General features: G+C 47.7%; 1 protein-coding gene across 1 annotated transcript; it reads left to right on the top strand.

Moving 5' to 3' along the window:
- Positions 1-2,662: 2,662 nt before the first annotated feature.
- DCAF7 (DDB1 and CUL4 associated factor 7) lies at positions 2,663-11,912 on the top strand. The gene is made up of 6 exons (XM_068098161.2): positions 2,663-3,079; positions 4,572-4,683; positions 6,435-6,553; positions 8,033-8,242; positions 8,324-8,441; positions 9,140-11,912. The coding sequence occupies exons 1-6, from the start codon at positions 2,783-2,785 to the stop codon at positions 9,310-9,312; spliced, it is 1,029 nt and encodes a 342-aa protein (XP_067954262.1). The 5' UTR covers positions 2,663-2,782; the 3' UTR covers positions 9,313-11,912.
- The last annotated feature ends 8,449 nt before the right edge of the window (positions 11,913-20,361 follow it).

Here is a 20,361-nt window from a genome sequence, read left to right on the forward strand (position 1 = left end):
GGAAGGGACGAGGTTCTCCTGACCACGTGGCCCTCGATCTGGGAAGCGAGAGGCGTTCCATTAGTGGACGCGCCCCTCACGCCCGACCTTTGGGCGGCCCCGGCAGGCCGTTTGTTTTGACGTTCCGTGACAGGCCCCGCACCCCCACCGGAAGTGGCTTCCCGAAGTGGCGTGATCCCGTACCGGCCGACCGGAAGCTTGTGCTGAGTACATCATACCTGAACAACTCAGTGAGGCAGAACACAGCAGTGCACACCAGGGTGACCCCTTCAGTGCATAAACCAATTAACCTGTCCACTGCAGGGCATATAGAAATGAAGTTATTTTCTGCATATAATAATAATATAAGTTCAGTTCTATATAACAATTTCTGTTATCACCACTACCACTACAACTACCACTACTACAAGCTTTGTCTGGAATTTTGTGGACTAACAGACAAACAGACATACAGACAAGCTGGGATCAAAACATTACCTCCTTCCACCATTGAGTGTAGAGGTAAACATCATGGAAATTATATCATGCCCTAGATTTAATTCATGCTTACCCGTGTATTTGCTTCACTGGTTCACAAGGTCTTTTGCATCTATCTATAATTCCAGTAATCTCTGTGTGTTTGTTTGTTTGTACGTTTGTACGTTTGTCTGTGACCGCTGTTTCTCGACAACCACGGGTCCGATATACTTTAAACTTGCCAGGTATATTGCTGGGGACCCGAGGATGTGCCTTTTCAAGGTTTCATATTAATCGGACAATTACTTACCGAGCTATGTCCAAAAAACGATTCAACCAATCAGAGAGCAGCGAGCTATCGCGTGTGCCGAATGTGGCGAACACACTCTGCCTCGGATGGCACATTTGAGAGCGTATTCATTTATTTCCCGTCGGCAAACTATGTTGGCGCTATGTTGGCGTTAAACGATGTTTTAAAACTAATTAAAACCCCGGGGGGATTGTCACTGTACTCGCAAGCCGTTCGCCGTTCGCTTTGGCGTTGCGAATGGACCAAAACATTTCATGAACCAAACCATTTCATGTAAAGCGTTCGCCGTTCGCTTTGGCGTTGCGAACGAACCAAAACATTTCATGGACCAAACCATTTCATGTAAATAGAGGGGGGGATATAATTTTAGATATAGATATAGTACGGGCATGCCCTAGTACATATAATTCAGACTCTCGTCTTCATTGCTGACCACACAATGTTCGCAACATATTAATGTACATTTGTGCCAAATTTGGTGCTTGTATCACAAAATGCACAATTCTTTTGAATATGTGGGCTAAGCCGCCCCACTATATCGGCCGGCCTCGAAGACCGAAATTGTGACGGTGTCACCCGAAAAATTTGAAATTACGAAATTTGAAAAAATTTGAAAAAAAAAATTACGGAATTTCAAGTGGCCCAATATCTGAAAATGTTCGCAACATATTAATGTACATTTGTGCCAAATTTGGTGCTTGTATCACAAAATGCACAATTCTTTTGAATATTTGGGCTAAGCCGCCCCACTATATCGGCCGGCCTCGAAGACCGAAATTGTGACGGTGTCACCCGAAAAATTTGAAATTACGAAATTTGAAAAAATTTGAAAAAAAAAATTACGGAATTTCAAGTGGCCCAATATCTGAAAATGTTCGCAACATATTAATGTACATTTGTGCCAAATTTGGTGCTTGTATCACAAAATGCACAACAGGTTTGCTATGCTGCTACACTAATAGTGAACCAGACTACTGCTCCCCCAACAACGTCAAGACGAGTGGACATTAAAATGAGCTCGTTCCGAACGACCGACCGATCATCCGTCCACGTACTTTTGTGTCTGCGATATTTAAAAAACCGTTGAACATTTCGCTTTCATATTGCAGATATCTATTCCTCATGACATTGTGTTAGCCTGATTAGATCAAGGCTGCGATTGACTGAATTATGTTGCCATGGCAACCATCTCGGTAACTTGGCTTGTGTACATGATATTTCAAAAAACCGTTCAAGATTTAGCTTTCATATTACACAGATCTCTTCCGAATACCACCGAAAAGGCAGAGGACCTATCGTGACCCGGATGGTTGTCGGACTCCGTGCCCTCCCGTACCATGTCAGGCTTTCCCTCCTAAACCGCTACTCCATGGAGTACCAGCGCCTCAGAGGGGATCTTATCGAGGTCTTTAATAAATTAAATCCGTTTTTTTTTTTTGGTAACATGATCCACGTGTTGTAGATTTTATGATTCACACAAATACATAAAAGTACCGTGAGAAATTAATTAATGAAAATGATCATCATGGGATCAATTGCTCTACAAATACCATTATTAATGATGATGACAACGGGTATACCCCTTTCTTGTTTACTTTTCCTTTATAGAAGGACGAGAGGGTATGTATGATACAGCAGCATAAAACAGTTAAATGTCATTTCGTACGCAACATTTCCTGCATATCGGACGTTTGGGATGTATAGATCAGCTCGACTGGTACGTCCCCCCTCTACGACGTGGTGGACCGTTGATTTCCTGTGGAAATTGTAAACAGGTAAGTGAAACCCTCCTTTGATGATAAACTGATAACATATTCGGATAAATTAAATAAACGCGTTATCGTTGCGTTTGATCCCGGTAGAATTTCACGCTCCCTTTAGGAGGAAGAAGAAGTCTACCGTTCTCAAGCACTGCTTGGGTACCCGGATGTACCTCAAGCTGCAGAGACAAAGCCGTTAAGGGAGGCGGGCAGTGTTGTCAAGGAACGTCTTCGACGTAATATTTTCCGCTTCACCATGAGCATGCACGGCAAACGCAAAGAGATCTACAAGTACGAGGCACCGTGGACGGTGTACGCCATGAACTGGAGCGTGCGGCCCGATAAACGCTTCCGCCTGGCCCTGGGTTCCTTCGTGGAGGAATACAACAACAAAGTACAGATCGTGGGGCTCGATGAGGAGAGCTCGGAGTTCGTGTGCAAAAGTACTTTCGACCACCCGTACCCGACCACCAAGGTCATGTGGATTCCGGATACCAAGGGTGTCTTTCCGGACTTGGTGGCGACCAGTGGGGACTACCTGCGCGTGTGGAGGGTGCGTGCCCGTCGTGGCCATTTTGTACAGCGGGTTTTCGCGAAAAGCGCGTCTCTTTGGAAGGCTCTGCAGTGGCCCTGAACCCGATTTTTCCCTCGTTGAGCGCGAATTAAATGGCTAGCTATCGATTCCGAGTCACGTTGATGTATTTCCTTGCGAATTGTTAAATTCTTGATTCCAAGGAAAGTTCATTTTTGAAATTCGTGTTTTTTTTTGGAAATTTAAAGCGCGTTTGCATTGCTTGATACATATATCTGTTCATGTTCATAAAAGTTGCTTTTATTGTTCAGATTGCTATGTTAACCGTGGGGAATCCACCCCATCATACTAAATAGAATCCCCATGCCGTCTCCAGGGAATGCGCGATCGTTACTAAGAGGTTGCCATGGCAACGCATTTTGAGATTTGCGTCACGATATGTTTGAGGACGTTGATAAGTACACGTGACATGTTTGCCCAGAGACCCCCCGACATCCCCCGTGTCAAATGGAGCAATGTTACCTGAGCGTTTGCTGCCTAGAGATTGGAACTTAAGCACCTGGAGTCCTGGACCGAACACCTCTTATCAATCACTGACAGCTCTGCAGATCACTACTAGTACTAGTACTTGTACTATGTTATTATGTAATGCGAAGTAAAAACCAAGGTGGTCGACGTGGACATTTATTTATTAAACTCCTGTGATTACACCAAAGGAAGAGCATTCCTCGTTTCCTGTAACACATTTACACTCTCCAGGTATTGCAAGTGTTTCCCTCTGATTAGGGGGTTTATTATTATCATTTTGAATTTGCTTCTTCTTCAGTATGCGTCTCTTGTGCCACTGATGCAGTGCCCCCCTGTAGGTTAGTCGCCTACTCTTGGTGAAGAACCCCGTGGGATCTTTAACGTCGAACAACTAGTTCCGGCACATGAGACGTTCATTTTAACGCCTGTCCGAGGGACGGCTAGGTCTGGTGTTGGCTTAACAGGTAAGGCGGCACACTCTAGGTCTTCGGGTCCTGAGTTTGAGGAACTGTCATCCTGTTAAAATAATACCAGTTGGGTTGTCTCAACCTGTCATCCTTCCGAAGTTAGCAAATTCAGTAGCAGCTTACTGGGAAGAATGAGCCATTCGAGTGTCCTGCGTTGGAGTGGCGACCCGTCCAGGATTGTGCCCCCTAGCTAAGGAAAAACTGAATGTCTGAAGACACGAAAGGAGTGTTTTTGGTTCTTCTTCTTAGAGGAATGGCACACAGATTGATTCCTCACCCTGCCTGCGAAACACCAGGATGACAGTTAGTATCTGGGCTGATATTTGAACCCAGGCTAGACAGGTAGGCGAGTGTGCATACCTCTCGGCCATGCTGCCTTCCCCAATAATTTGGTCCAATGTAATGCAAGGGTTGAGTTTAAAGTAAATGACGATCAAGCTCGTTTGCCTGCATTTGCTCTGCAACTGCTTTTAGTTTTAGCTATGCCTGTGATTGACAGACGTGTTCCGTGCATACAGGTGGGCGATACGGAGACGAGACTCGAGTGTCTTTTGAACAACAACAAGAACTCCGACTTCTGTGCTCCGCTGACGTCTTTCGACTGGAACGAGGTGGATCCCAACCTTCTAGGTGGGTTGTCCGAATATGACGACTGCCCTCATCCCAATCCGTTCCCCTGACGGCCAAAAACGATATTTAGCACGATATTTCAAAAAGTTGTGGATGGATTATGACAACACGAGGTGGAAAAGTTGGTTAGGTGATGAGAACAAGTCGATTAGATTTTGGTTCAGGTCCAAATCCAGATCCAACCTATCAGTGGATCCAAAACATAAACGGTTCAGCCAGGTGGAGGTATGCACTCTACCAGGTGCTGTTCTAGTTTGTCACAGGTTTGATTAAACAGGGCCGACCACTGCTGCGGTCTCCAAGACAAAACTTTTCAATTTGCCAATGGGAAAGCTCTCATTTCTACTCTTCTTCATTTACATTGAAACTGTGAGAGTGTTAAATACTTTTACATCAGGGGGGTAGAGCAATATGTAGAGCAGCTAGATCTGAATAGGTAACATGCTTCGAGATGTCGCGATAGCTAGAACCCACTATGTACCTTTAAGTTATTATGTGTAGGCGTTTGTCGGGTTAAGATGTATACTTGTGAATCTACCAGGAGGAGGTTCGAGTGATAAGTAGTGTCGGGATTAAGAATAAACCCCTGTGTGTCACACCTGGCAATCAAGCCTTTGTCCCTTATGGCAACGCATACCCTGTAGACACGTAGATAGGTCCCGAGTACAACACTAAATAACGCCCTCCCCTGACATGACTTCGAAAGGCCAGGACACCGCCGCATGGCCGCCGCCATTTGCACCTCCGACGGGCCTAACCAGATTGAGTGCCACGTGCTATGACCACACCACAGGCCTGTGATTTGGTGGAGGCCACTGATTGGGTGGCATGCCAAGGCTGACGTCACCGCCGCGGAGTGATACGAGGGGCGGCAGGACGTTCGTTGAGTGAGTGAGTTGGCCGGCAGTTGAGTTCGCACAGGCAGAGAGTTGCTTCGTTGGCTTGGATTTGGCTCAAAGCGGCACTTGGCGTGCAGTGGACTTGCGCTCTCTTCCCCTTTTTGCCGTTCTTCGTCGTTCTGTGTTCGTGCTCGAGTTGAGGGTCGACCTTGTGTGGAGCTCGCGGGCCTGCGTTGGACGCGTGGTGCTTGGTGCACGGACCTCGTGGGCAGCGAGAGGATCGGAGCGTGGAGCGAGGCCTGGTGGTGCTCGGAGGCGGTCGGAGAGGGCCGCGTGGGATGCCGAACGGAGCCGTGTTGGACGGCAAACCATACAAGACTACAGACAGATAAGGCCGAGCTCCGCGTTTACACTGTACATGACGAGACGTGTTATTTTGGTATTCATATTCCCTCGTCTGTGGTTGAGATCTGTCGTGTGGGGACGTCCCAATTAGGATATTCATTACCGGCGCGTGCTTTTCCTGTCCTTGCCTTTTTACTTTAATAAACCCTTATATTATTTTTATATTCCCTGTACACCTGAGCCCGCTTGAGTTGATTTCCCCGACAGGATCGCCATTTCGCAGGTAAGCGCTTCCACAGCCTCCATTTTCCTTCTCCCTCCCGTGCGACATAAAGTACAATCCGTGTTTGGGTTGTTGCCTCCGAATAAGACCGTTTAGGCTATCCGCGACTCTAATGTTAACCGGAGTTGCGCGACAATACTTTGGTGCCATCCTTAGATTCGTTTAAATTTTATCCAAAATATGAAGGTGTTGATGTTCACCAACTGAGGCATCATGGCCATTGTCAGGACGGTGAGACCTCGGTGTCTGAGTGATGTTTTGATGAAACTTTGTCACGTCAACAGGAACATCAAGCATCGACACAACGTGTACCATCTGGGGTCTTGAGACCGGCCAAGTACTGGGAAGAGTGAACCTCGTGTCAGGACACGTTAAGACGCAGCTCATTGCTCATGACAAGGAGGTATGTGAGGGGGACGGGGAATGTGGGGGTAGTTTACGAATGTCTTTCATGAACTCACAATGTTTTACTGCTAGCATGGTTATACTGTACGATTCAATAAATCACAAAAAGATTCATTTGCTTTTGGTAAATATTGGTCGTTCCATTCGAGGATGAAGTGAGTGTTATTATTACATTATTAAATGATGGATTAATAGGTCAGACATTTCCTCCAAGTTCTGTACAATTTGCTCAAACACCACAGTTATATCTAACGAGACTGATGGCAATTGATAAACGGTGTTAGCAAAAGAGTTTAATGTTTTGCCTCCTACTTGCTTAGCTAGCATAATAACGGAACCTTTTATTACTTGCAAAATCGAAGATTTTTCAAGTATATCGGTTGGTCTTGTGCATTATTACCTTCGCAAAAGCGGAAGGTTATGTTTTGATCGCTGTGTATTTATTTGTATGTCTGTGTGTGTGTGTGTGTGTGTGTGTGTGTATGTTATTCGCATAACTCAAAAAGTATTCAACCGAATTGCATGAAATTTGGTGGGTAGATTGGTTATTATACGGGACACATTTGATTAGATTTTGGGAGCAATCGGGTCAAAGGTCAAGGTCAAGGTCACGAAAAGGTCAAAATCGTATTTTTACCATAGCGCGGTCAATTTTTATCCAATTGGCATGCAACTAATGCCAAAATGTTCAGAATTCAATGCCCGATCTTGTTTGTCATAACTCGGTCAATTCTTATCCGATTTGCATGAAATCAGCACCAAACTGTTCACTGTTCTGTTCCCTACACTCCCATGCCAAGTACAGAACAGTAGCTGCGGCGAAGGTATGCGCTCTACCGAGTGCCCGTTCTAGTTCTGTCTGTTTGTCTGTCTGTCTGTCTGTCAATCACCTACAGGTCACAGTTTTAAACTGATCTTTATGAAACTTCATCAGATTGTAGAGTTGGTCAGAAGGAAGACGCCTATTGATTTTGAGGTCAAAGGTCATTTTGAGTTCAAATTTCTAAAATCGGCATTTTTCATCCGATTGACTTGAAAATTGAACAGCATTTGCATATCGAGTCACCAAATTGGGAAACGAACTATTTTTTAGGTCAATAGGTCAAAGCAAGGTCAAACTTCCAAAATAATCAATTTTCATCTAAAAAATCATCAATTTTCATCCAATTGATTTGAAGATGAAACAGCAATTGCACATTGCCTCAGTGAATTGAGAAACCAACTATTTTTCAGGTCAAAAGGTGAAAGGTCAACTCGAGGTCAAACTTCTAATATCAATTTTCATCAGAAAAATCATCAATTTTAATCCGATTGTCCTGAGCTTTGATTAAGATGGTCAGTTTTAATCTTAATGAAATGGACAATTTGATGTATCTGTGGCAACTTTCTTTGGGGGGGGAGGGGATTTTGCAAGTATCGTGCTCTGCGTGACGTCTTGTTTATTTATGGAAACCGATATTGCTTTGCCCTTGGGCAGGTTTACGACATTGCGTTCAGCCGTGCTGGTGGCGGTAGGGACATGTTTGCATCGGTGGGGGCCGATGGTTCCGTTCGTATGTTCGACCTGAGGCACTTGGAGCACAGCACCATCATCTACGAAGACCCTCAGCACCGGCCTCTCCTTCGTCTCTGCTGGAACAAGCAGGACCCAAATTACCTGGGTACCATGGCCATGGATGGCCTGGAGGTAACTTGCCGTGACACCGAGTAATAATGTGCGAAACCAAGATGAAAGAAGCGTTTGACTGACATCCTTATGGGCCGGCAGGTGATTATACTGGATGTTCGTGTACCATGCACTCCCGTGGCACGGTTAAACAACCACCGAGCGTGCGTGAATGGCATCGCCTGGGCACCGCACTCCTCCTGCCACATTTGCACAGCCGGTGAGCCCCGGTCCGGTCCTCATTCCCAGCAATTCTTTGAGATTTTGTTTACACACCATTCAAAGAATCTCCAATCCCACGCACTGCCTTCTAATTGTGAAGCCTTCATCATGGCAGAAGTTGTTTGATCTAACCTTATGTATAGAGTAGTTAACCACATTTCCTATCATAAGCAAATTTAAACTCAAAGTTTTTATTGAGTTTAGGGTGCCTTCACATACACGGATTATTCTTACGAGTCCTTACGGATCGCCAACTCGTAGTCAATCGCAAGCATCCGTAAATAACGGAAGATGATTTTTCATATGTCAAAAGTTGTTGCGAGTTGTGACGAGTTATCTACGGATACCAGCGAGTTATTTACGGATGCTTGCAACTGACCGAGTTGGCGATCCGTAAGGACTCGTAAGAATAATCCGTGTATGTGAAGGTTGCATTAATAATATTTTTTAAGAGGTAATAGTCAAAGAAGTCATTAAATACAATTTCTCTCACCAATGCCAAATTAAACATTGGTGTGCGGTGTCTAGGGAAGGTCACCGTTCCAGAGTGGGAGATTCTTCCCAAAATGATGTTCTGGTACCGGAGTTTTGGCAGGAAGTGATAGTTTCTGCTGCTGCCTTGAAGTCGCTAACCTTCCGTTCTAATGTATTAATGCTTACCTTCACCCTCATCCCAATCCGTTCCCCTTGATCCAGCTGATGACCATCAGGCGCTCATCTGGGATATTCAGCAAATGCCTCGTGCCATTGAGGACCCGATCCTTGCCTACACAGCCGAGGGCGAGATCAACAACGTCCAATGGGCCTCGACACAGCCCGACTGGATCGCCATATGCTATAACAACTGCCTTGAAATCTTGCGCGTCTGACTATAGCGACGTCTGTGCCGTCACTGCCAACCATGCAACACTGCTTCCTATTTATATAGGACAGACATGGGTAGGGAACACAGCGGTTTGTGAAACATTTGACGGGTAACGGAACCGTTTTGCAAACTCTCCAGTCCTCCTAACGGTTGTTTTTGCATTTTGGACGACACTTTCCCATTGTTGCCTGATATGTAAGCATTTTGCAGGAAAATGTCGATTATACAATAGAATTAGCATGATCCACCGTGCTATAATCGCGCAATGTAGTACCGACTGTTTGAACCCGTTAGCAGAATGCACTTTATAAATCACGAGTGCTTTGTGAATAATTTCTGCTCCATTTCTAATCGCTACTAACAGGGAGCGTTGGTCCATGGATAGACTTTTAGCCTATATGTTTATTTTACTGCAAGCTGGTAATATTGCACACACTTAGATAGTCTTCTATTTTAATTGATTAGATGTAGTAAAGGTGTGCATTCTTGGCTCTTTCATCATCTGTAAATATTTAATATTACTGTACAGAAGACTGAAATTTGCTCTTTTATGAGACCGTAGATAAAAAGGAAATGAAGTACCGCTGCCGGCTCAGGCTTTTTAAATTATTTTTGGCTATAAAACAAGACGCCTGCGCTTTTCAAATTATTGTTATGCGGTTTGGGTCGGGTCAGAGGGTGGCATGTCGGAGGGTGGGGTATAGGGTGGGTGTTAGAGCTTCGCATGTCCCTGCTTAACATTTGACCCATTGCATTGCCTGGTACATTAAATGTGAGGGGCGGTTCATTGTTAACCTGCACTTTTTGCTCTCGGCCTCTAGGGGATCATAAAAAACTACCGAACACCAGAAGCGTGCGGAGTAGAAATGGACAAAATACTTGGTAATTCGCACGTGAAGCGACATCAAAGGCTGTGCAATGCATTCTGGGTATTTCCAAAATGGAGGCAAGCAGTAAGTATGTCGTGCTGGGGAGCATTGTCATGCATTTACGTTTCCGCTGTAGACAAATGCTAAATAAGATGAAACGTGTCTAAGCGACGTGCTCTACAGTTTAGTAATAAGTGTCCACCATGTACAAGCCAGCGAGTGGTGTACGAAGTTTTGAAATTGGTGATTAACATGGTCACATGCATCTATTTGCATCATTTGCTGGGTGTGCTACATCCTGTAAGCCGCATTAGGAATGTTGAATCTGCCCAGGGTGCCGGCGATAGCTCGCCTACTCTTCGTCGAACACTTGATTTTGGGCAATCTCTGCATCAACGTGCGTGATATTGCAACGGAACTGTGTATCGGTATTGGAAGAGTGGAACCAACCACCATTCATGCATAAATCAAATTTGATTAAAAAAACAAGCAAGAGGCGAGTTCAGAGTATTCGTGTTTGGTCGAAATTCACTTGGGATGGCCAATGCTTTGCCATCACGGTCCAGACATCTCGCAGTGCGATTACCATATGTTCGGACAACCGAACCAGAAGGAGCGTCTGCAGGCATCACACAATTTCCACAACAATGAGGATATTACAGCAGATGTGCTGAAATGGCAATGCATCTGTTCTAAAGATCCATCTGCTCCTGGCATTATAAAGTGAATCCCCGATGGAACAAATGCGTACGGATATCTTAAAATACGTAAAATACGATACGCTTCATTAACTCCACTTGTTACGTTTACTGCAACAAAAAGTGCAAATTAACCTTGGACAACCCTCCTAGTTCGACAACAGTTAAGGAATGTTAAACACGTCTGAAAGCATATCCGTATCATTTTGTAACACACGTAGATCTTTGATGTGCACGGCCTAGTTTACCGTGTTGCTACATCAACAACAACAACAACAACAAAAATATGAAATCAAAACCTTAACGCTTTTGATTTTTGTTACATTGTAGTATTCTACTAGCATATTTGAGTGATTTTGCCTGCAGGTAGATAACCTCAAGATAACCGAATGATAACTTCAAGGAAAGCAATGTTCTTGTGTTTACCGAGTTAAAAACCTGCAAATGGCATGCGGTTAGTTATTACATATGAGCTCTAGAATAAAAGTAGATAAAGCTAGTGATGTGCGCTTGCCATGACAAAATGGATTCTATCTATGATTAAATTGTTCTGCATTGCATACTATACTTGCTCCCACCTGAGTTTAGGGCACGAAAAGGAGGGGATCTACAGCAACGACATCCCTCTTGGTTCGCACACGCGCGTTTGTCCACATTAGGGCCTTCGGACCGATTGGTGTGGCTCGCGCCGTTCTTGGTGTGTTACGTTAGCCGTTAACCTGTGTGACACGTGATGATTCGATATTTTTCTCTGGATTTTCCGTGGGGTGAAGTTTGGTGCTTTATGTTGCCCAATCTGCATTAATTCATCTGCCTTTATTGATTAATTAGTCACCTATGTGGGGTGAAGGATTGCAATTTTTGTTTTGTCTCGAGTTCGGACTTTAACCAATTGTCTTATCTACCGTTTGGTGTATGCAAAGTATAATTATCTTATTGACAAGCCCTTTCTTGTTCAATGTCGAGCTGTTTTGCTGATCATTTGTTTTGTCAATTTGCTTTTTTGTAAATTACATTGTTGTTTTGCCTTTTTAAAACTATCGTGTGCAGTTTCTATTCATCCAAGCAAACCTGGTCGCTATTCTCGCTCGAATTTTGTCTAGTTTCAGTAATGTGATGTTGGTCTCTCTCGGCAGCACTGTATAATACCATAGTTTGCGGAGCAAATTTACTTGCGTTTTACTTGTCTTTATTTGAGGTGACCAGTCGAAAGTCTACTCTGGAAACCATCATGACACGGGTCTCAAAGAAACTGGCTCGATTTAATTACTTTGATTAACTACTTACCCTGCTATTCATTTGAATACTATACTGTCCTGTGATTCCCCTCGGCGAAGACCGGGAAATCATGAATAGCCAAAGCGAGCGTTAATGGAGGCGTTCAGTTCAATAGCGGACTTGACTATATACAGTGCGTATCAAAAAAAAGGTAATCCGAATTCAAGGGGTTAATATGCAAAGGTTATTTAGTTTGACAATTTACATGTGGTTTACCAGTTATGATGAGATCCTCAGCTTTCCATTGATGCCTTTCATGCATCATTGCTGTCACACATGACCGAGTACATGTTCATTGAATATGACAAGTTCAAATCGCATTTTTACAAGTTTGGCTAATCGATGCAACACAGTTTGAAATGGACGCATTACTTGTTGACTGCCAAGTTGATTATGTAAAATTGTTAAGCTGGTCTGGTAATCGTTGGTTGCATCATCCTTTGTTTAAGATGGGTATTTAAGATGGGCCTACAGTGTATGGTTTTAGAGACAGTCTGAGTCATTGAAAAGATGGTTCAACTTACGACTGAACAGCGGACCTCCGTGGTTACAACCTTTCACCAAACTGGAAGTTTGCAGCGAACTCGTGATGCGTTCTGGGAACGTTTCCCAGAATGGGAGCCTCCAGCAGCCAAAACCATCTGGGCGAATGTTAGAAAATACCAAGAGCATGGCACTAGCCTCAACCGCAACAAGGGGAATTCTGGTAGGAGGCGCACTGGGCGATCGGAAATGAACATTGCAGCAGTAAGGCAGCAAGTTTTGGAGCATCCTCGGGATACCAGCACAAGACGAAATGGGACGGGCTTGCCTTGGGCAACATTCAACCGAATCAAAAGACTGGACCTCCACCAACATCCATATCGGATTCACATCCGGCATCAACTTACGCCAGAGGATTTTGCCAGGAGGCTGGTGCTTGCCGGATGGTTGATAGCACGTTGCGAAGCAGATGTAAATTTCCTGCGGTATCTCGTTATCGGCGACGAAGCTGCTTTCGCCATGGATGGCAAGGTCAATACCCATAATGTTCTTGAATATGCACCGACAGGACAACCCCCGAAATTTAATTTTGACACCAACATGAATCGACAAAAGTGGACTGTTTGGTTGGGACTTTGTGGAAGTGGTCAGGTAATCGGACCATTTTTCTTTCAAAGGAATGTCAATGGTAACAGGTATCTGCAGATGATCAATGATGAAGTTTTACCGCAGCTGGAGGGGAACTTTGAGCGACAGGTTCGTGGTGTCTTCAGATATCTCTGGTGGGCCCAAGACGGCGCCCCAGCACATCATCTTATCGCTGCCCGAGATCGACTGAGGGAACTCTTTGGAGACCGAGTCATCGCTCTCAACCATGCAGTGGAATGGCCACCAAGATCACCTGGCCTCACACCATGTAATTATTTCCTTTGGGGACATTTAAAGAACAAGGTGTTCGTAACTTCTCCCCGTGATCTTGACGAATTGCAGGACCGTATTCGACATGAAGTGGATACTTTGTGCAATGACCCGGCTATGGTGAGACGAGCAGTTCAGGGCATGCTCCCCCGCTGTGAGCTTTGTGTTTAAAGGGGAGGTGGACATATTGAAGGTGTGGGTGCATAAAGGCCAATCATTCCTGAGAAAAGTTCGCTTCTGACGTTCATTTTGCACCAATTATCCTGACTTGCATCGATTAGCCAAACTTGTAAAAATGTGATTTGAACTTGTCATTTTCAATGAACATGTACTCAGTCATGTGTGACAGCAATGATGCATGGAAGGTATCAATGGAAAGCTGAGGATCTCCTCTTAATTAGTAAACAACATGTAAATTGTCAAAATAAATAACCCTTGCATATTAACCCCTTGAATTCGGATTACCTTTTTTTTGATACGCACTGTATATGCGCGGGGGTGGAAAGAGAAGAAGAAGAAGCTTTTACCTGAGCGATCCGCCGAGGAGTCTTCAAACCTGCAAAAATAACAAACGAAAAACGGATTTAGAATGTACAAAAATAAACAGGTTTATTTAACGGAATGCCGGTAACAATAAACGCGACAGTAAATAAATGTCTGAAGTTGGGATCCCTCACACCAGACTTAGACACAGACACAGGGATAAAATAAAGTGGAATGAAAATAACTGTGTAAGCCTTGCACTTAGCTCAACTGGTGCCTTGGCAGTGATCGTCCAGCCCCGAGTGTGCACTCCGGACGTGGCTCCGGTGTTGGCGGGAAGAAGGCCTCGACGTGCCCTTGTTCACTAGGCCTCGATAAGGCCTCCCGCGCGACGCCAATGAGTGGGTGTGTAACCCGCTTCCTCAGCCGTGCAATGTCCTCACAAATTCGGCACGGAAACTGCGATGCACCCAACGTCCATATCAGAAAGAAGAGAGATTCAAGGGTGAAGGAAGGCGTGAGGGCAAGAGGTCGAGGTAGAGGAATCGCGAGGGCAGTAGCGAGCGAGGTCCGGGCATGAAGGGATCCAAAACAAGAGGGGCAAAATGCCGGCCCGCCGTTGTTTTTACGTCGGGTCCTGACGTGCTCGGTGCCTCTCCTCCAACCCCTGCCGGCCAACACCACAGGCTTAGCTCTCCACCAATGGCCGCGTCGCTTCTCCCTCCTGCCATCGGTCCATGGCCAATCAGTGCGTCGCTTCTCCCGTCCAATCGCTGCCCCTCTGGGCGTGTCATTTGCTGCTTGCTTCGATGTTGCCATACAAGCTGGCGCTGTAGCTGGCCGCGGTTCCATCAGCAGTGCTCCGAACTGGCTTCTGGTGAGTTTTATTGTGGGGAGGGGAGGGGGGAGGGGGGGGATTTAATCAGTGTACTAATGGGCCTGACTCGTGTCTATGGTGCAGTGCCAAAAGAGCCAAAGGATAGATCACAAGGGGATTAACATAATCCCTACACTAGTTAACACGCCCCATTCCTCCTAACGGGGACGAATATACACTTAATCCGATATTCGGGCTAAACAGGTCCCTGACTTATGTACATCAAAGTGGTTCTTTCTACCCACGATCATCCGAGCACCTACCTATGCAGATCTACCTGAATCTATATATCACTACCCCAAAATTCATAACAATACTATGGTATTCATGGAATACTTACCCTGCACAGTCAACTCTTCTGTTTTCAAACGTTTTTCTTCTTCTTTGATCCAATATGGCTACCAGACCACGTGAGCGATGACATCATAAATTTATATTCACTAATGTAATTGTTGCATAGATCACACTCAATAAATTTCAAACTGATCAGACTAAGTGTTGTCCCTGTCGAATTATGACGTCATAATTATGACACCAATGACGTCATTGTTGACAACACCTATTCCCCATTATGGAGTTCTTCACAATGAGCCACGTTGCAATTTTTTCCATGGAGCGGTTTTCAGAGATATAGAGGTGCAACCTTTTCGATTTTTCCAAGATGGCACCTGTACCACGTGACCTATGACATCATAATTATCATTAAAATATTCCACAGGTGGAGGCACCCACTCTTATGGTAAAATTTCGTGCCAATTGGACCAACGGTTGCCGAAAAAAATAATTTTTTTATAAATGCAGACACGTACGCACAACATACGCAACCGAATGCTTAACCCTGTTTTCACTTCACAAGTGCAGGGTAATGAGTGTTGTGGATATCTGACCAACACATATGGTTTGATCTTGGAATTGTCATTCCAGATGTCTGTACGCATATTAGGATTAAAGGTTGAGTCACCCAATCAAGATGGTGAAGGAGCTGTGCTCCCACGTAGTCGGAAGAATGGACGCGACAAAAAGCTGGAATTCGTCCGAGTTTCGATATTGTCACAAAACAACTCGGGTACTCTGAAAAGCCCGTTTATCGGGCAGCAATATATATACACACATTATCCCGGAGCGTTTGCCCGGGAAAGGCGAGAGGGGGCGTGGCTGGGCGTCCTGGCCGCGGCCTGGCAAGTCGAGGGCGGGCATGCCCGGGCGTCCCGGCCGAGGCCTGGCAAGTTGAGCGCGGGCCTGCCCGGGCGTCCTGGACGAGCCCGGCATGGTGATCGCTCCGCGTCCTTGGTAGGTGCAAGTCGATTGTGTAAACCCAGCGGTAGCCGCAACACACGTCCCCCCAGAATCAACTTGCACCGGCAGGGTCAATTTGAGGGGGGTCCTGATGACCCGGCCGAAGCGACCCCTGGCGGGTCGTGGGGGGGGGGGGGTCCGGTGTGGTGGTGGGCGGTCGAGTGGGGGGCACCGTGGACAGGGGGCGGCCTCGCCGCGGCGGAAGGGCCAACCGTGGCGGTTGGTCGATGTCCACGTGCGCCGGCTTGAGGCGGTCCACCGTAATCCGGTCCGACCTGCCGCCGATGTCGATGACGAACGACTTGTCGTTCCCGTCGCAGGACCCGGAAGGGCCCGTCGTACGGGGGCCGGAGTGGCCCCCGATGTGCGTCATGACTAGACTACGGATTTTTATGTTAAGAAAATAGGCTTTTTATGTTTTGAAAAGCGGAATTTTTTTTTTTTATGTGAAAAAATCCCGAAATATTTTTTTCCCCCGTTTTATTCATTTTTTATTATTACCAAGTTTTTCAGAAATCAGTCAAAAAAAGAACAAAAAATGGTAAGCTTTTTCCTGCACAACATTAAGCACTCTGGGCTAGTAAACAGGTAAAAAATGACGTTCAGGTACCTTTATTGCAACCGCATTGTTTGATAAGTAGAGGACTAGAAGAAATTGACAAGACCCTTTTAGGAACGGTTAAAGTAGGTGTTTGAAATCATTATCTTGGTAATGTTCTCCTTGGTGAGGCGGTGTCGGCGGTCAGTGAGGACGTTTCTGTAGACGGAGAAGGACCTTTCCACGTCGACGCTGACGATGAGGCAGTACCTCAAGAGGGGGATGTCGGCAAGCTTGACTCCAGCCGGCACACCAACCTCAGATCCGTGCTGATCTCCATCCAGGATCAAAGCCACTGTCCTCAGCACACCAATGTCGGGATTGCGCTGCAGCACCGCCTTGAACTTGGTGAGCAGGATCCCCTTACGGCAGCCTCGGATCTTTTCGAGCTCCTCCTTGGCCTGATCAAGGAGCTGGAAGGCCTTGGCCAGCTCCATGCCGGCCTCCTCCAGCTGCTTAAGGATCTTCGGGATGAACGACATGTGGGCATTTAAGAAGACCAAACTGAGCTTGATGTCCGCCTTTCCGAACAGGTCCTTGGCACTCCGGATTGCCATCGCGTCGTCATCGTTCAGCTGGTCCACAATGTCCTTGACGGCCTCGAAGTGCTCGGCGTAAAACACCGCGGCGTCGATCCACGTCCCCCACCGAGTCAGAATGGGCTCCGGGGGGAGAGAAAGATTGGGCTGCTGCTCCTTCCAAAGGACAACACGCGACGGGGCTTTGACGAACACCTTCTTCGTCGTGGCAATCAGGTCGTTGACGTCCTTGAACATTTCTCGGACTGTCTCGCAGACACGGTGGAGCGCGTGGGCAACGCAAGTCACATGCAGCAAGTCCGGGAAGAAAAACTTCCTTCAAAAAGTTCCTTCAGGGCATGGCCGGCCTTGATCATATAGGCCGTGGCGTCGCTGACGAGGACCTTGAGGCACTCCGGCTTGAAATCAGGCCAAAGATAGCGCAGCGTGTCATTGACTGCGCGCACGATCTCCCCGGAGTTGGTCTTCTCCAGAAACATGCACTGGACGAGGTGGGGACGAAAGTACCCCTCCTTGGACAAGCGTCCCACGATGATGTTGGCCACATATCGACCTGTCGAATCGGTCGTCTCGTCGACGGACAGCCAGATGGGCTGCTGTCCGAGGTCGGCACGTATCCCCGCCAAGGCCTCGTCGTAGCACTTGTCGAGGTAGTGCTTTCGAATCCAGCTTTCATCGGGGATCTGGAGAGTGATGTGCTTCTCCAGGAACGACCGGAGGGCAGGGTTTTCCAATTTCGACCATGGGATGCCAGCGGCCAGCATGGCCTGGCACAGCTCCTGAGCCACGACGTCGCACTTGTGCCTCTTTCCGCCACCAAAGTCCTCCATGGTGGCTTGCGTGACCGTCCTCTTCTTCTTCAAGGCCAAGTTGCTCTTGTGGCGGTCTCCTCGGACATGTTGGGCCAGCTCAGACTTCTGCTTCGCCCGGAAAGTCTTTTCACAAGCTCGACAGAAAGCCGTGTCACTCGACACGTACTTGAAGGTGGCCCCATCGCCGCCAGCGTTGAATTCCTTCAGCCACTTGTCACGAAGAGCAGCACTCATCTTGATAGGAGACTTGTTCACACTTTGTGTACACTCTCTCACTGTAGTACACCGCCTCACTGCTGTACACGCTGGGGACGCAACGCACGCAAGTGGACGCAACATTTTGTTTTTGAGATCGATCGCAGTTAAAAATTTCGATTGCAGTTAAACATTTCGATCGCAGTTAAAAATTTCGAAAAATTCCTTCATTTTTTTTTAGCGTTGCCAGACATTTTCGACCAAAAAGGGCATTTTATTTTATTTTTCCCGAAAAAGGGCGAAATAATTTTTTTCTCCGAAAATAGCAAAAGAATTTTTTTTTGCGCGCAAAAAGCCGTTTTATGTGAAAAAATATTTTTTATTTTTTCACATAAAAATCCGATGTGCAGTCATGACGCACAAAAACGTACTCCGCTGTGCGAAGCGCTGGGGGGACGTAGGACTGGGGGTCACCGTGGTGGGATGTTGGCACGGGGGCAAACCGTCAGACGGCCTCCTGGAGGTCCGAGCGCTGGTGAGCTGCGGACCAGGGACTGGTAGCGTCGGGCACGAATTCGCCCGGGACGCGTAGCGCCTGGCCGTAGACAAGCTCGGTGGTGGATGCCCGGAGGTCCTCCTTGGGGGCCGTGCGGAGGCCCAAAAGGACCCACGGCAGCCGGTCGGCCCAACCGCCGTCTTGAAGGCCGGCCATGAGCGCGGCCTTCATGGAGCGGTGGAATCGCTCGCACAACCCATTGGCTTGGGGGTGGTAGGCCGTAGTACGGTGGAGCTTGACCCCCAGGTTGCGGGCGACCACGCCCCACAGCTCAGAGGTGAACTGCGGCCCGCGGTCCGACGAGATGTCCGCCGGTGCGCCGAAGCGGGCGACCCAGGTGGCGATGAAAGCCTGCGCCACGTCGGCGGTGGTGGTGGAGACGAGGGGAACGGCCTCCGGCCACCTGGTGGTCCTGTCCACCATGGTGAGCAGGTGTGTGAACCCCCGTGATGGGGGGAGGGGGCCCACCAGATCCACGTTGACGTGGTCGAAACGTCGTTCGGGCACGGTGAAAGGTGCCAGCGGGGCCTGGGTGTGTCGGTGGACCTTGGCCTGTTGGCAGGCTGTGCAGGTGCTGGTCCAATCGCGGACGTCCCGTCGAAGGCCGTGCCAGACGAATCGCGCCGACACCAGCTTCTGGGAAGCTTTCCGGCCCGGGTGGGAAAGGCCGTGGAGGGAGGCGAAGATGCGGCGTTGCCAGGTAACGGGCACGATGGGGCGAGGCTGGCCTTGGGAGACGTCGCAGAGCAGGACAGTGTCCGCGAAGGGGATGTCGGCCAGGCGGAGGCCCGTGCCCGCCGCCCGGAGGGCTTGCACCGTGGTGTCGGTGGTTTGGTCCGCCGCCATAAGCGTGAAGTCCACGCCGAGGTGGACCGCGTTCGCGCTTGCCCGAGAAAGACAGTCGGCCACGGCGTTGTTTTTGCCGGCGACGTGCCGGATGTCCGTGGTAAACTCCGACACGGCGGAGAGGTGGCGCTGTTGGCGGGCCGACCACGGCTCCGTGACCTTGGCCATTGCGTAAACCAACGGCTTGTGGTCGACGAACGCCGTGAAGGGTCGGCCCTCCAGGAGGTGGCGGAAATGGCGAATGGCCAGGTGTAGACCGAGGAGCTCACGGTCAAACGTGCTATATTTGAGCTCGTTCGGCCGGAGCTGCCAGCTGAAAAAAGTGAGTGGCTGCCAAACCCCGTTCACCCATTGCTCATGTACGGCGCCCACCGCGTAGTCGGAGGCATCCGTGGTGAGGGCGATGGGAGCGTTGAGCACCGGGTGAGCGAGCAGTGTTGCGTCGGCGAGGGCCCGCTTTGAGCTTTGGAAGGCCGCGTCCATTGCTGCGGACCAGACGATGTCGTGCTTGGCCGGCTTGCCCCGGAGGGCTTTGTAGAGGGGCCGCATGAGTTGAGCAGCGCGGGGCACGAAGCGGTGATAGAAATTCACCATTCCCAGGAATT

The sequence above is a fragment of the Myxine glutinosa genome, chromosome 7, assembly GCF_964187855.1.
Source record: "Myxine glutinosa chromosome 7, kmMyxGlut1.1, whole genome shotgun sequence".
Lineage (NCBI taxonomy): Eukaryota > Metazoa > Chordata > Myxini > Myxiniformes > Myxinidae > Myxine > Myxine glutinosa.